Consider the following 15135-nt stretch of genomic DNA (forward strand, 5'->3'; position numbering starts at 1 on the left):
AGGAGGAGAGATGATGAGACGAAGAGCCTTAGACTCTACTTTGTCCAGAAGAGTTGTGTGAGTGCAGCCCCCCCACACGTGAGATGCATACAATCAATACGAGGGCGGACAAGGCCCCTGTATATGGATAGCAACTGTGCGGGGTAAAGTACTGGCGGAGACGATGCAGAACGCCCAACCTCCAGGAAGCTGATTTAGTGAGAGTTATGAAGTCTCCAGTTAGAATTTTGAGTTAAGGATAGACCGAGGATGTTTAGTGTAGAAGAAAGTGATAGCTGAGTGTTGTCGAAGAATAGGGGATAGTTGTTTGGAAGAGTGTGTCGAGTTGATAGGTGGAGAAATTGAGTTTTTGAGGCATGGAAGGACACCAGGTTCCTTTCATCCCAATCGGATATGATAGCAAGGTCTGAGATTATGCGCTCTGCAACCTCCAGTCTGGAGTCATGTAACTCCTGTTTGGAGGGTCTTCTGCTGAAAGAAGTTGAATAATGCAAAGTAAAGTCATCGGCGTAAGAATGGATAGGACAGTTCGTTTTGGAAAGATCATTGCTGAATAAGAGGATGAGAGTGGGTGATAGGACAGAGGGCCATATTCTTAAACATTTCTGCTCCCAAACTCACATATTTGGCAAGGCTTTCGTAGGAGTTGTGAGCATTTTCAGGGGTAGTTGCATGACCCTGGTGCTAGTTCAACTCTTCCTCTGTACCGTGAATCAAAGAAACCACTTCTCAGAACCCGATTGATCTCCTTTTTAGCCTTTGGAAGTAGTTGATATGGAAGGTGGGAACATCTAAGAATACCGACTTGAGCCCTGAGGAACACCACTATTGATAGGTTTAGGGAAGAACGGTGACCGTCTACCACAGCAGACAACACAAACACTGCGGATCTGCAGGAACAACCATCCGCTGAGGGTTTCCCGCTCAGAAAGATTATTGACGTAGGTTCTGAATCATTGTTTTCTTCGGAATAACAATGAGGGTAGGAGGAGAGGAGGAGGGAGAGGAGGAGGAGGAGAAATGACAACTGGGGTAAATGTGGGAAGAAATCTTTCCGTCTTTTTGTCTCCGCGTTAAAATGAATACCATTACTATTTTTATTTCTGCTTCACCTCCTCAAAGGGTGCTCTCACACTTAACTAGAAAATGTCATTCCAAAGTCAGATAAAGACATTTTTTGTGTGTGTGTGTGTGAGAGAGAGAGAGAGAGAGAGAGAGAGAGAGAGAGAGAGAGAGAGAGAGAGAGAGAGAGAGAGAGAGAGAGAGAGAGAGAGAGAGAGAGAGAGAGAGAGAGAGAGAGAGAGAGAGAGAGAGAGAGAGAGAGAGAGAGAGAGAGACTTTAATACCTTCCTATTTGCGTCACTGGAGTTTCTTGTAAAAATATGAACGGGAGAAAGAAGAGAAAAATCCACAGACTTTACCGAGAAAGGAAGTGTTCATACTGCCGCAGAGGTGGTGAAAATAAGTAGAGTAAAAGAAAAGAATGAGAACAATATAAACAGAATACCAGTTGCAGCAACCCCAACAAAAATAAATAACAAAACAATAAATAAAACGATAGTAATAAAGAATAATAAAAAAATGACGAAAAATAATCCGGACCATTATTAATGACAACAATGATAAAACAATACGTACAGCAAGAACACGAAAAACAATAAAAAACAATGAAAAAAAAAATATGAAAATGACGATAGCAATTTTTTTTTAGAAAGAGAAAATGAAACACACACACACACACACACACACACACACACACACATTTACAACAGTATGAATTACGCTGCACTCAAAGACAGCGGTATCCAGGTGCAGCAGCCTGAAGACAAAAACAAAAACAACAAAAACGAAACAAAAAGATAAAATACACATTAGTTTCTACACAATTTAGTTAAAAAAAAGTGTCGTCAAACCTAAAACACGACACACCTCAACAAACAAACAAATGAACGGAAGCGGCCGGTGGTTGAGTCCAGCTCGACATACCTCAACATAGAAAACGGAGGGCTAAAGGGGCTCTCACACATTCCCGGTCCCGGTCGCGACCGTCCCCGATGACTCCCGATAAGCCGGTCGCCGGTCGACCGGCTGTAAGATCGGGGATTGTCGGCGGCAGACCGCCGGTCGACCGCCGGTCGACCCTGAGGACCGTAGACGCAGCCGACCACCGCCGGTCAACTTTAAAATTTTCAAAGATATCGGCGATGCGCCCGGTCGACCGGCGGTGTGGGAAAAGGCGCCCGGCGGTCAGCCGCCGACACCCACGGCAGACCGGCGGCAGACCGGCGGTCGACCGGCGGTCAACCGCGAGTGAACACCTGTGTCTCACCTGGGGATTAGCGAGGGAGGAAGGAGGAAAACGAAGAGGAACAGGTAGGAGCGAGGGATGAAGAGAGAGAGGGAAATGCGATAAAGGAGGAAGAGGAATGGGTGAAAGAGAGAAAAAAAAAAAAATATATATATATATATATATATATATATATATATATATATATATATATATATATATATATATATATAGATATATAGATAGATAGATAGATAGATAGATAGATAGATAGATAGATAGATAGATAGAGAGATAGAGAGATAGATAGATATAGATATATATAGAGAGAGATATAGATATAGATAGATAGATAGGAGTAGAGAGAGAGAGAGAGAGAGAGAGAGAGAGAGAGAGAGAGAGAGAGAGAGAGAGAGAGAGAGAGAGAGAGAGAGAGAGAGAGAGAGAGAGAGAGAGAGAGAGAGAGAGAGAGAGAGAGAGTTTTATGAACACGAAAGAATTTATGTATCAATATATATATGAGGTAAATATAAATATATGAAAAATCAAAGAAATTGTTTGCTCGTCGATGTGGAGCAGGTCTGCCGCCGGTAGACCGGCGGTCTGCCGGTAGGTTAAGCGGTCTACTGCCGACTGACCTGCTGCAGTCGCCGGTCGGAGAAATCGAAAATCGTATATGGTCGCCGGTCTACTGCCGGTAAACCGCCGGCTTACTGGCGGTAAGCCGCCGGTTCACCGCAGGCAGACCGGCGGTAAGCCGCCGGTCCGGGGATTATTGCCTATTTTGTCGGCGGTCAGGCCCCGATCGGCTTATCGGGAGTCATCGGGGACGGTCGCGACCGGGACCGGGAATGTGTGAGAGCCCCTTAAGTCTATACCAAGTCAAGTCACTGCTTCAAAACTGCGACCGGTACGCTCAGGAGGCGGTTTTGGGGCGGAGCAGCGGGATGACGTCACTTGGAGCCAAAAAAAAATACCCGCCAGTTCAGGGGTGACTAAAGTTCGGGCCGTATGTGCACTCTGGATGTGCATTCTCGCTTTCTTTCACAGCGCGTTCAGGCAAGCCACTGATGAAAAAATATGTCTTTTTATTGTGCTGTTGCGTGACTGTAATTTCAATGACTACAAACGGCGGAGTGGGGTGTGAGGGAGGGCATGATGAAGTGATTGAATTAAATTTTAGTTGATCGAGGTCGGCTGCGTCTATGGTCCTCAGGTCAACTGGCGGTAGACCGTTGCCGACAATCCCGATCTTACAGCCGGTCGACCGGCGACCGGCTTATCGGGAGTCATCGATACGATCGGGACCGACCGTCCCGATGACTCCCGATAAGCCGGTCGCCGGTTGACCGGCTGTAAGATCGGGGATTGTCGGCGGCAGACCGCCGGTCTACCGCCGGTCGACCCTGAGGACCGTAGACGCAGCCGACCACCGCCGGGCACCTTTAAAATTTTCAAAGTTATCGGCGATGCCCGGTCGACCGGCGGTGTCGAAAATGTCGGCGATCAACCGCCGACACCCACGGCAGACCGGCGGTAGACCGGCGGTAGACCGCGAGTGAACACCTGTGTCTGACCTGGGGATTAGCAAGGGAGGAAGGAGGAAGACGAGGAGCGAGGGCTGAAGAGAGCGGGAGATGAGAGAAAGGAGGAAGAGGAATGGGTGAGAGAGAGAAAAAGAAAGATATATATATATATATATATATATATATATATATATATATATATATATATATATATATATATATATATATATATATAGATGTAATGTGTATATTATAACATAATGTGAATGTGTGAATGTATGTCATCATAAATGGCCCCATGGCGCCAGTGCTGGTGGACGTTACACAGACGCTACGTTGTGCTTAGGAGGTGCTCCTGTTGAATGGTGTTGATTCAGCAAGCATGCTATCCGCTGGCCGCCCTGTACCAAGAGAAGCTGGCAGTGGATAGCATGCTTGCTGAATCAGCACTGTTCACATTCACACATTCACATATATATATATATATATATATATATATATATATATATATATATATATATATATATATATATATATATATATATATATATATGTAGTATTTTCAGATATTACATCTTCAGACTAAATTTAATCTGAAGATGTAATATACGAAAGTACTTACTATATTTCTCTTCTTTTTCCCAGTATGGTATGTCTACACACACACACACACACACACACACACACACACACATATATATATATATATATATATATATATAGAGAGAGAGAGAGAGAGAGAGAGAGAGAGAGAGAGAGAGAGAGAGAGAGAGAGAGAGAGAGAGAGAGAGAGAGAGAGAGAGAGAGAGAGAGAGAGAGAGAGAGAGAGAGAGAGAGAGAGAGAGAGAGAGAGAGAGAGAGAGAGAGAGAGAGAGAGAGAGAGAGAATTTATGCACAGGAATGAATGAAGCTGCTTATTATAAATATAATAATTTTAATTTCAGGAGTTCAATTTCGCGGTCACGAGTGCGGAGGAAATCCAGTGCGATGTCTAACTCACGAATGATCAAAACACCTGGACGGGCTTTTATATACTCTTCCAACTGGGTGTGGCAACGAAAGTGTTTGCTCGTCGATGTGCTGCAGGTCTGCCGCCGGTAGGCCGGCGGTCGACCGCCGGTAGGCCGGCGGTCGACCCCCGACTGACCTGCTGCAGTCGGCGGTCGGAGAAATCGAAAATCGTATATGGTCGCCGGTCCCGCCGGTCCGGGGATTATTGTCTATTTTGTCGGCGGTCAGGCCCCGATCGGCTTATCGGGAGTCATCGGGGACCTGGAATGTGTGAGAGTCCCTTAACGGGACAGGCCTGGCCAAGCGTCCGGGTCATCCAGACTGTGACGTCAGGCAAGGGGTCAGGTGAGGCGTGTCCGTGTTGACTCGGTATATATTAGAAGACGAGAATACCAAGTACCCCCCCCCCCCTCTCACTCTCTCTCAGAAAACGGGCAGGCGGTAACATCTGCAGGGGAGTCTACATCATTTCTGCCACATTTCACTATGACCCACAAAATCACAGTCGCCAGCACAGCAGTCGACGAACAGATGAAGTGGAGGACAACACATCAACGTATAACTCCTCTCAAGGAAAAAGAGGAATAAATAGCGAAGTAAATGCACCGCGGAGACGGCCGGCAGGTGAAGGAAGGCTAGTAACTGGCAATAACGGCCTTAAGAGTGATGATACATTAGGGCTGTGATGAGCTATTTTAAGCCCGCCACGTTATCAGCATCCCTGTCGCGTATCTCGGTGTGTGTGTGTGTGTGTGTGTGTGTGTGTGTGTGTGTGTGTGTGTAGTAACCCCAAGAGGAGGCGGTGGTGGTGTTCGTGGCCTTGGTAGTAATTAAAGTCTTGATGTACAATAATTACCCGGACTTATTAAATATGTCGAGGGGAAGCCCGTCCGTCTAAACAACCCTGGTCTGTTTGAATGTGACTTCTTACGGGGGAGGAGAGGAGGAGGTGGAGGAGGAGGAGGAGGAGGAGTCAAGGTCAGTGTATGAATGTTTTTCCCAGTGACGCTTCTGAGCTATGTAGCCACTTTCTTCCTTCTCTCTCTCTCTCTCTCTCTCTCTCTGCTGGTCTATTTAACCCGGTAGCAGCGAGGGGTCAAATTTGTGGCTTTACCGTGTAGCAGCGAAGGGCCAAATTCTTGCCTTCACATAAACCCCAAAAATAGATGATACATAAACTGATCACAAATGCATTAATACATATAATATACTAATGGTTGGCGTGAGTGATGAATTTTTCTCATTAATTCGCTTAGAGGGGTCTTTAAGAAACATGATCCCCGCAGCTACTGGGTTAAACTTCTCTACAGGCGACCACGTTCACCAACACACACGCCAGGTCATCCCACAGAGGGGCTGCCCAAATCTATGTAGTACTGGCGGGGTTTACCTCTTTGCCTCTTGAAAACAATTACTGATTCATGTCCGTACTCCCAAACGTATCGGCACCTCAGTATACGCCTGTCTGAAAACCCTCGCGTGGGATTTCCTGGGGTATCCATGGACTGTTTTGTGAGTCTAGTGAGAGTTTTACCGGGCTTCTGAGCATTAAATGGGACAAATTGCTCGGGGAAGCTCAGTAAACCTTCTCTGTGGCCTTGGGAACTGTCGTGATGGGAGCCTGATAGTTTAAGAATAATGTCCTAAGAGTTCAAGAGTTTGTAGCCGTGTGTTTCTGGGATTCTCATCAACTCTTTCGTGTTTCTAATAATAGTTTTACCCGCCTTCTGCACCTAGCACAGGAACAATCCACCCGTGACAACCCGGTTAACCCTTTGAATGCGTATTTCCTACCAGAAGACCTCACCAATCTACAGGAATGGATCAAAAAGTGGCTGCTACAACTCAATGAAGAAGAATATAAAGTCCTGCATCTTGGGAGGGAATATCCAGCATACCAATACCACATGGGAAACACTCCACTATCCACCACAGAGGCAGAGAAAAACCTGGGACTACACGTTACCAGGCTACCAGTGAAAGCCAAAACCATGCCAATCACAGCGGACGGATTAATCTTCTCAGCGGGCCGGAGGCGTTTAAAAATCTAGAGTTTCCTTCATAACTTCTCCGTGTTGTTATGGTACTGAGCGACCGTCAACCAAATTCTGTACGGCTGGTGGGCATCTGTGTGGCGACAACCAGGCAGTGCACGAGAGGGCAGCGTCATGGCACCGTTATACCGTTGCTTGAGGAGGTCAGTGGCCCCAGTGGGAGAAAAATGCACCTAAATGAACCTTTTTCCCCCTTGGACGTTTTCCCCGCGACTTGTTCCCCTTTTGACATTTTCCCCACTTCCTCTGTGCCTCTTATCACCCAATCCCCATTTGTCGGATTTTTTCTTCAGTGTTTATCAATCCAATGAGACTTCTCGAATCTATGCAGGGGAGTAAAGTGTCCACGGGGTAAGATGTCCAGGGGGGATCTACCTGCAGGAGAATGGCCAGGGTGAGAACATGATCGGCCCCGCGTGAGGAGGTTTACCTGTCCTGGCTCTGGTCAATATTATAAGACACTTCCGCTTCAAACATCAACCATTTCTAAGGGTCAAAGAGGGGGTCAGTCGGGTTCCCATGAGTGTTTCTTTAGGTTCACGGTACAGAGGAAGGGTCAAACTACCACCAGGGTCATAAAACTACTCCTGGAAATGCCCACAGCTCCTATGAAAGCCTTGTCAAATGTGTGTTTCCTTAGGTTCATGGTACAGGGGAAGGGTCAAACTACCACCAGGGTCATAAAACTACTCCTGGAAATGCCCACAGCTCCTATGAAAGCCTTGCCAAATTTGTGTTCTTGGGCGACGAAATGTTTTATATGACCCTCTGTCCCGCGCGAAGGCTGATAAGGGTCAACCATCCTCTGAGCGGGGCTGAAGGAAGCCGCCAAAAGGTGTTCAGCTCGGCGGGTTGATTCACAGCTCAAGGAGGAGGCAAACGTCCGCTCTGCCCGCTCTTACTCTTGGGAAAAAAGGCGTGATAGAGCATTCTTCTTGTTCTTGAATCTATTGTTGCTGCTTCTAGATTGTCATTGTGGGTACATTACTTTCCCTGCACTGCGAGTCAGCGACACACATTCCGTCCGGGCCAAACTTTCTCTCGGCATCTTCTCGCCCTTCGCGGACGCAGACTAGACTTTTCCGACTATTTCCCTTGAGGGGATGAAAATCCTCACCGGCTGCTGGCAACGTGTTCCTCGTCTTTCCGCGTGACGGGAGGAAGGAATAATTCATAACTACAGCGAAAAGTTAAGAACTGACCCTGCGGCGCTATATAAAAGTGGTTAAATGTTGAGCGTGAAGACAAGAAACGACAGTCACGGTGCTGGACATGGGCGAGATAAGAGAGTTGCCAAGGAAAGCATGATATCCACGCCATGGAGGACCTCCATCCTCTCGAGAGATTACGTGAGATTATCTCTTGCCGCAGTTCCCTGGCCAGGCAACAACACACCTTGCGGCAGAGCGTGTGAGGGGGGGGGCTGGTGTTTGGTGATCCACGATAATAGTTGCCTGGCGGCCTCCATCGCCGCCAGTCACCGCAGGGCTCGGGCGGGACGCGGCGGTGTTGACGAGGCGCGAAGGGCTGACACGGACACGGACAAATGAATGGTGACCTCCAACGGGAATGGTTCAGGCTGGGCAGCGTGAGGGGCGTGGAGGCGCCAGCCCCGCGTCCCCCTCACGAGGGTCAGGCACACGAGGGGCTAGCGAGTGTTCTGGGAACTCTTCATCGCCTGCTCCACTTCACACCGGCACCAAAGAGGCCTCGGCTCCTCGTGCTGAGAGGGAGGCATGTGGCGCACACTGTCCTCGTTTAGTTCTCGCTACTTATGTTCCTCCTTGGCTAAAAACCTACTCAGTCTATATTTCATATAATATTTTATAAAGAAACAAATACTAGATTAGCTATATCCATTATTGTGCAATCATACCCTGCTTCTTGTAGCAACCTCGCCATCTTTGAGTCACCATTCACAAGGGTTTCCCAGCACACTTCCCCGCGTGTGTGTCTGGCTGGGTCTGTCCGGAACACATCTTCGAGTGATGCAGTAGGAGACAGGCGGCCCGAGGCGGGTGAGGCGTTATGTCCCGCGCGGGAGCCGCTCAGTGGTTAACTGTCTTTCTGTTGTCGTCTTAGTGTGGCAGGGACTAGACCGTCCCCAGGAAAATATATGTGCCATCCTGGCGCACCAGTGCAGGTGCGAGTTTCGCAGCGTGAGGAGTGTGCGGCGAGGCGCGTCGGCAAGTGAGCGTTTTGGCGCCATGTGGCACCACCTGAACGACGGAGGAGGGCGAGAAAGCCGAGAATCCTGCCATTCTCATTCAGACTCTAGCTCGTGTGAAACATGCCGGGACATGGCCTGAACTCTGGCTCTCTCGTATGCAGGGAATATTTCGCCTGTTAGTGCTCGCAGCATGGATTGAAGCAGTGATTGCAAGGTAAGTCTGGTGTGTCACCGTTCTGGCTTGAGTGGCCAGTGTGATGTGTTGTGTGTGCGGCAAGGCTGGATGAAGGAAAGCGAATTCCTGTGCAGCCGCTGCGGACACAAATCTGAAGGAAACGGGAAGACGGACAAGATATCTAAACACAAGGATCCCGAGTAGCGAGGACTCGTGTACTGCACGGCCGTGTCCGGTCAACAGTTTGTTTGTTATTAAGGAGGCGAAGCAGGAAGAAAAAAAAAAAGTCCATTCTTTCCCTTCACCGCGTTGTCCTTTACCACCCGATACCCAGCATACTTATTATCTCGCCATAATCTTCTTGCATGTCTCCGCCGCAGCACGGCCCCGGCGCCGACCACGTCCTCTCGACGTTGCTCAACGAACCGTGTCGCCTTAATGTGCTAGTCATATGAACACAGGATCATGGCCACGGCGATAAGGAAGAAGAAAATTAAACAGAACTGATCAACGCCTGCACAACAAACGCTCGTGTCAGAGCCGTGGGATAGTAACTGAGTGGCGTGGCCTGTGCGGGGCGGCCGGAGCAGCAGGGAGTGTGACTACAGACGGCCGCTACCCGGCTTAATTAGAGGCTCCAATGCGGCGGCCTGACCAGATAAACCGAGGCGACGGGATCGCCTCGGTGCTCTGGTGCCAAGTATCGTGTGTCGTTGTCTCCAGGCCGGCCGGGCGCGCACAGCTTCCTACGCCAGGCACGAGGCGGGGGCCTCTGGGAGCGGCATGTAAAAAATAAGTGATGACACCGTTTATGACGCTTCTCATTTATCTTTTTTTTTTTATTAGGAAGTTCTCGAAGACATTTACCTCATTTAACACGTATGCTTCTCGTGCTTCCCGGCTGTTAGTGATGTCAACGAGTTGACAAATTTTCACTGCTAATGATTATCAACTTGTGTCCTCGCTCTGGCCGTGCCCATACCACACAGGCAGCAGGGGGGGGCTCGGAACGTTGTGCCCGGTGGTGGGGGAGGCGCCGAGGAGATACAGCTTTCTTTCACTGGCTGGCTTGAGAGGAAACGATCAAGAGGCTACACACACACCTCGAGACGCCATATTGCATGATACATGAGAGGAACTCGTCACGGGAGAGACTAAAGCGTTGTGTCACTTTTCATCAGCGTCGAGGGGAGCCAAGTGGCGCTTCACAGGTCCTCCTTCGCCTGTCTGAGTGGCGTGACGAGTGGGCAGGGCACCACCGCCCCGCCGTGGGCCCCACCCCCCCCCCACCGTGCCCTGCACACGAGGAACTCGCGGACTGTACAATACCTTCCACGCCGGAGATTAAGCGCCACGAGAACACTAGTGAAGCGGTGCACGGGCATGGCAGCGATGCACACTTGCACCCGAGTATATATGGGGGATCAGCCCACACCAGTAACTACACGCCGCCGTTACAATTGATACTCAAATTTATTTGTGAATCAGATACTTGTAAGGAGGCGAGCGTGGGCCAGTTTTTTTTTATGCTTTTAAGCCTCAGTCAAAAAGGCTCAAATAATATAGGGAAAAATCTGAGAGGGAGGACCCAAGGCAAGGATCACAGGCCGCCAGTGCTTACCCCGACGGCAGACTGACACGGCGGGAGCGTTCCCCAAGGCGCCGCTGCTTTACGATTTATCCGTCACCTTCCACTGTGTCAGGACCTTAAAGTGTAAAGTCTAACTGTACTGAGCGTGGTCGTGATGTTTGTTTGTTTGTGTGTGTGTGTCGAGATCACCATGATCCGATCACGCTCTGGATTTGCCATCCCTCGGCAGTAGCCTCCACGAATGAGCTTGGTCAGGTAACGAACCTCTGGGCAGCCATTCTCTGCCGGGTGGACAGGGGCCCGAAGCAGAGGAGATCCGTCTTCACTCCGCCAGGGAATCGAACCCGGGAATTATCGGTTGTGAGGCGAGTGTGGTAACCACTGCACTATGTAAATAATAATAATAATAATAATAATAATAATAATAATAGGTTTATTAATGTAAGGCAGCCGTCAGGCTGAAAATATACAAATTAAATTAAAATTACAAGAAACTAATAGTAAATAGGCTACACTAGAGGGTATTATTGTAGGAGTACACCAGTCTAGAGATGGCTTTTCTTACCCTGACCATTAGAAAGAGCTCCGCATTCTGAGTAAATTCATCCCCATAAACACCCCTCGGAAATCATTTATAACGGAGGGAGGGAGGGAGGGCGGGCCGAAAACTACCGAAAAAAACTAGTTTCGTTCGGAAATGCGAGACTGGTGAAGTGCTACAAATTTACCCACTAGAGGGAGGGAGAGGGTGGGGTGTGGTTTGGGAGAGCTAAAAATAGAGACATAAGGTTATGGTGTGTGTGTGTGTGTGTGTGTAATGGAAACCCTGGGTACACACATCTTGGTGACCCACGCACACATGCCAGCGTTGGGGCAATGTCACGGCCCGCGCGGCGAGTGGCCGCCGACAGCCTTGTCAAGATTAATTAAAAGCGGGAGGAGGGAACATTTTTATCATATTATATTTTTTTTCTATGGGGGAGGCGTTAAATTAGTTTCACTATTAACTTGAAATACATAAGCTAGTTGCCTCCAGTCTGTTGCCTACTATCAGACAACCGAAATGCAAGAGGAGAGCCACACCGTCACCATGTGCTGGCAAACACTCCGAGGCAGTGGTTCTCAACCGTTGTCTGTGCCCACGCCCTTTTCATCTCATGAATTTGTCTCGGCTCCCTGGTCAGAAAAAAATATATATAATTAGGCTATTATTATCCGACATAACTATGACGGCAATTAATATACTTTACCAGTTATTGTAGCATGACTTAACCATAGACTCCATGTGGTTACGAATTTTGTTGACAGACAAAATGACATTCATATAATTCCAGCCTCCTTGTTATTAAGATATTGAATTATTGATCAACAAGAGTGGCACCCCCAGGTGTGTGGGTTCGTACCCCCTGGGGGTACCGGCACCCCCGGGTTAAGAACCGCTGCTTTGAGGTGTCATCCTTGGTGAATTATATATTTGTACCACACTGTATCACATAGGACTATATCAAACGTGAAGTCATTGGGATGAGTTCGGTGTTCCCCGTCCAAGGAACACCTGAGCTCCGTTCACCGCTGTGACCTTCGCCAAAGGCAGTGAACTTCTTGGCTCCGCAACACACAGAGGTCACGGCCGTTATTCTGCAAGCAGCTCGGGGCCGACGGTGCCTCGCCGCGGGTTACAACAGGAACAATGGCCAGTAGTCGGCGGACTGATCCTACTGCTAAGTTGTCGGGGAAAGTAAATAAAAAAGTTCTGAAAATATGAATAAAACCCAAAAGACGAATCCGTGCAGGAAGCAAATAATTCAATGTCTCAACAGCCCACGCACCGCATGGACATCCCAGCCACTGCATGTCTAACCATTTCCGTGAAGAATAAGAAGCGAGGTAACAATAATAATAATAATAATAAAAACCTTCTCACAAGCCTTCTCTCCCTCCTCAGGCCCCAAGAGAGAACTGCCCCGGTGATGGCCGGCGTGTGGCTCCGGCCCGGCCCCCTTCAGGCAGGGGTAATCTCGGACACTCCCCCCCAGCACGGCCCTGCCCCCGCCTCCCCCAGCCAGCCCCCGCGGCCCCGACTCACGGTGAGTTGGGAACCATTGTTTGCTTACGGCATCATCACCATGCTCACCACCATCGTCATCATCATATCTATTTTGGACTACACGTGACCCGGGCAGGGGCCGCCGCCATACTTGGTATGATGGTAGATGATCCCCCCCCTTTTTTTTTGTTCCATAGAAAAACAAAGTCGATGCAAAAAAATGGCTCTCAAAAACAGAAATCTACCTCGGAACTAAGAAATAATACTTTTAAACAAAAAAACTCTTGGATGCCTCAAGATCCTTCCAAAACAAAACAAAACAATCTTCCGTTCCTTTTATGACGCCCCCTTTTGAAAGGGTAATTATCATCCACGGAGATTCGGGAGCCACACAAGACAGCCTCAGCTTGCCGCCGCTGGCCCGGGAGATCAATGAGACCATGAGAGTGGACGGACACCCGCGAGGCTGTCTGGCCGCAACGCTGATAACGCCACGGGGGGGAGGGGGTTACATTAAGGAGTCATGCACCTGAGGACAAGGTATGTGGACTTCCCTAAACAGATTCCCTCTCTCTCTCTCTCTCTCTCTCTCTCTCCCAGGCAACAAGGGAGCCAGCGGCCGGTCAAGGCCCTTCATGCGCCGCCCGTGGCCATGCAGGGCGGGGGGTGACGGGGACAATGGCGAGGCTGAGGAAGGGGGGTGGAGGGGGGGGGAGCTGTTCTGGTTCTCTGCCTGCCCTAACTTATGTAATTTCTGGGTTGCCACTGAGTTAATTAATTTGGTTCTGTTGCCAGTCATCCGCTTCAATTGATGTTTCTTAATCGTGATTGGAATATCTTCAATCTCTGTCTGTTCCTTAATCCCTGATAATCGCTTCCAATCTGTCAATGGAAAAATGTTGAGTGTGACGTCCAACCTTTCTCCTCTTCATGCACTGCTTGGCTTCCTCTCCCGGTCTCTGGTGAGGCGCCAAGTTTGTGGGCCGCGTGTAAGGGCTGGCGGGACACAGAACGCTTTTCAGAGACTAACGGATGAGGTTGCTATTCATGACAGTATTATGCTCCAGTTTCCCGGGCCAACGCGTTCACAATGACACGAAATAATGAAAATAATAAACACTTATTTCAGCGCTCCCCCCCCCCTCCTACTCCCGACTCATTCCCTGCTGCGCCAACAGGTGATGAACGCCGCCCTGGCAGCCCGGGACCTCAGAGGCTCATTGAGGACACCTTCAATAAGGGACAACAAGAGGAAAACAACAGACAAGTCCTTGGTGACGCCCAGAGACCCAAGGCGCAGGCACCGAGGCGCTCCACCCCACGGCAACCGGCGCCCCCGTCGTCGACCCTCACAGCCGCCCAAAAGGCCTCCGCCCGCCACGCCCGCGCCCCTCACATGGCCGATCAAGACGCCAGGAGGGAGGAGGAGAGGCTCCCGAACCTTAAGACTCAAACGTGAGTTCTGAATAAGTTTTGCTATTTGTCTGCCTATCCATCGATTTATCTGTTTTGTAAATACACACGCACACACACACACACACACTACCACCACCACCGCCACCAGAACAACGCAGTTATGACACCCTTTTCATACAGGACCCTTTCCAACAGCTGCGCCTCGTGTTATCATCTCATCTTAAAACAGCGAGCTGGAGAAAGGGTGTGAATGGCAGCCTGGCGAGGCTGAGTGTGATGCTTAGAAAAAAAAAGTCTAGTTACTGACAGATCTTGTGTGTGTGTGTGTGTGTGTGTGTGTGTGTGTGTGTGTGTCGGTTTGTAAATCCCACAACAGAATCGAAATTAGCCGCGTTTCTACCTAAGACTTTCTATTATATTGGAAAGAGATAGATAGACACACACACACACACACACATTCTTTACAAAAGAATCAATTCGGTGACCCACTAGATGACAAGATAAGGGGATGTCAACAAGATTTTGATAGTTAAAGAGCCAGGTGGGACACATAGCAATAGTTTTAAGTTAGACAAATTCAGATTCAACAAAGACATAGGCAAGAATTGGTTCACCAATAGAGTGGTAGATGAATGGAACAGGCTTGGGAGCCATGTTGTGGGTGCCAATACCATAGATACATTCAAGAGGTTAGATAAAGCCATGGATGGTGAGGTAAGGTGGGGTTGAGTGTACAGGAGCTGCCTTGTATAGGTCAACCGGCCTCTTGCAGACTCCTTACGTTCTTATGTTAAATGGATGAAGTCATAGTAACTAAAGAGGAGATAATATAAAATAATGGAGGAGCTGGAAGAGAGG

At 48.8% G+C, this 15135-nt stretch overlaps 2 protein-coding genes across 5 annotated transcripts in view; one reads left to right on the forward strand and one right to left on the reverse strand.

Annotated features, from left to right (window-relative positions):
• LOC126987597 (uncharacterized) overlaps positions 1-10665 on the reverse strand; it is a 19262-nt gene extending 8597 nt beyond the window's left edge. Inside the window, exon 1 of the mRNA XM_050844713.1 lies at positions 9563-10665. The gene's annotated coding sequence lies outside the window, so the exon portion shown is untranslated. The remainder of the gene's footprint in view (positions 1-9562) is intronic.
• LOC126987595 (uncharacterized) overlaps positions 8287-15135 on the forward strand; it is a 13113-nt gene continuing 6264 nt past the window's right edge. Inside the window, exons 1-3 of one of the 4 annotated variants that reach the window (XM_050844708.1) lie at positions 8287-8612; positions 12760-12901; positions 14040-14316. In XM_050844708.1, coding sequence (XP_050700665.1) covers positions 8425-8612; positions 12760-12901; positions 14040-14316 — 607 coding nt within the window. In that variant the 5' untranslated portion in view covers positions 8287-8424. The other 3 variants (XM_050844709.1, XM_050844711.1, XM_050844710.1) reach the window with 3 other exon arrangements.

The sequence above is a fragment of the Eriocheir sinensis genome, chromosome 65, assembly GCF_024679095.1.
Source record: "Eriocheir sinensis breed Jianghai 21 chromosome 65, ASM2467909v1, whole genome shotgun sequence".
NCBI lineage: Eukaryota > Metazoa > Arthropoda > Malacostraca > Decapoda > Varunidae > Eriocheir > Eriocheir sinensis.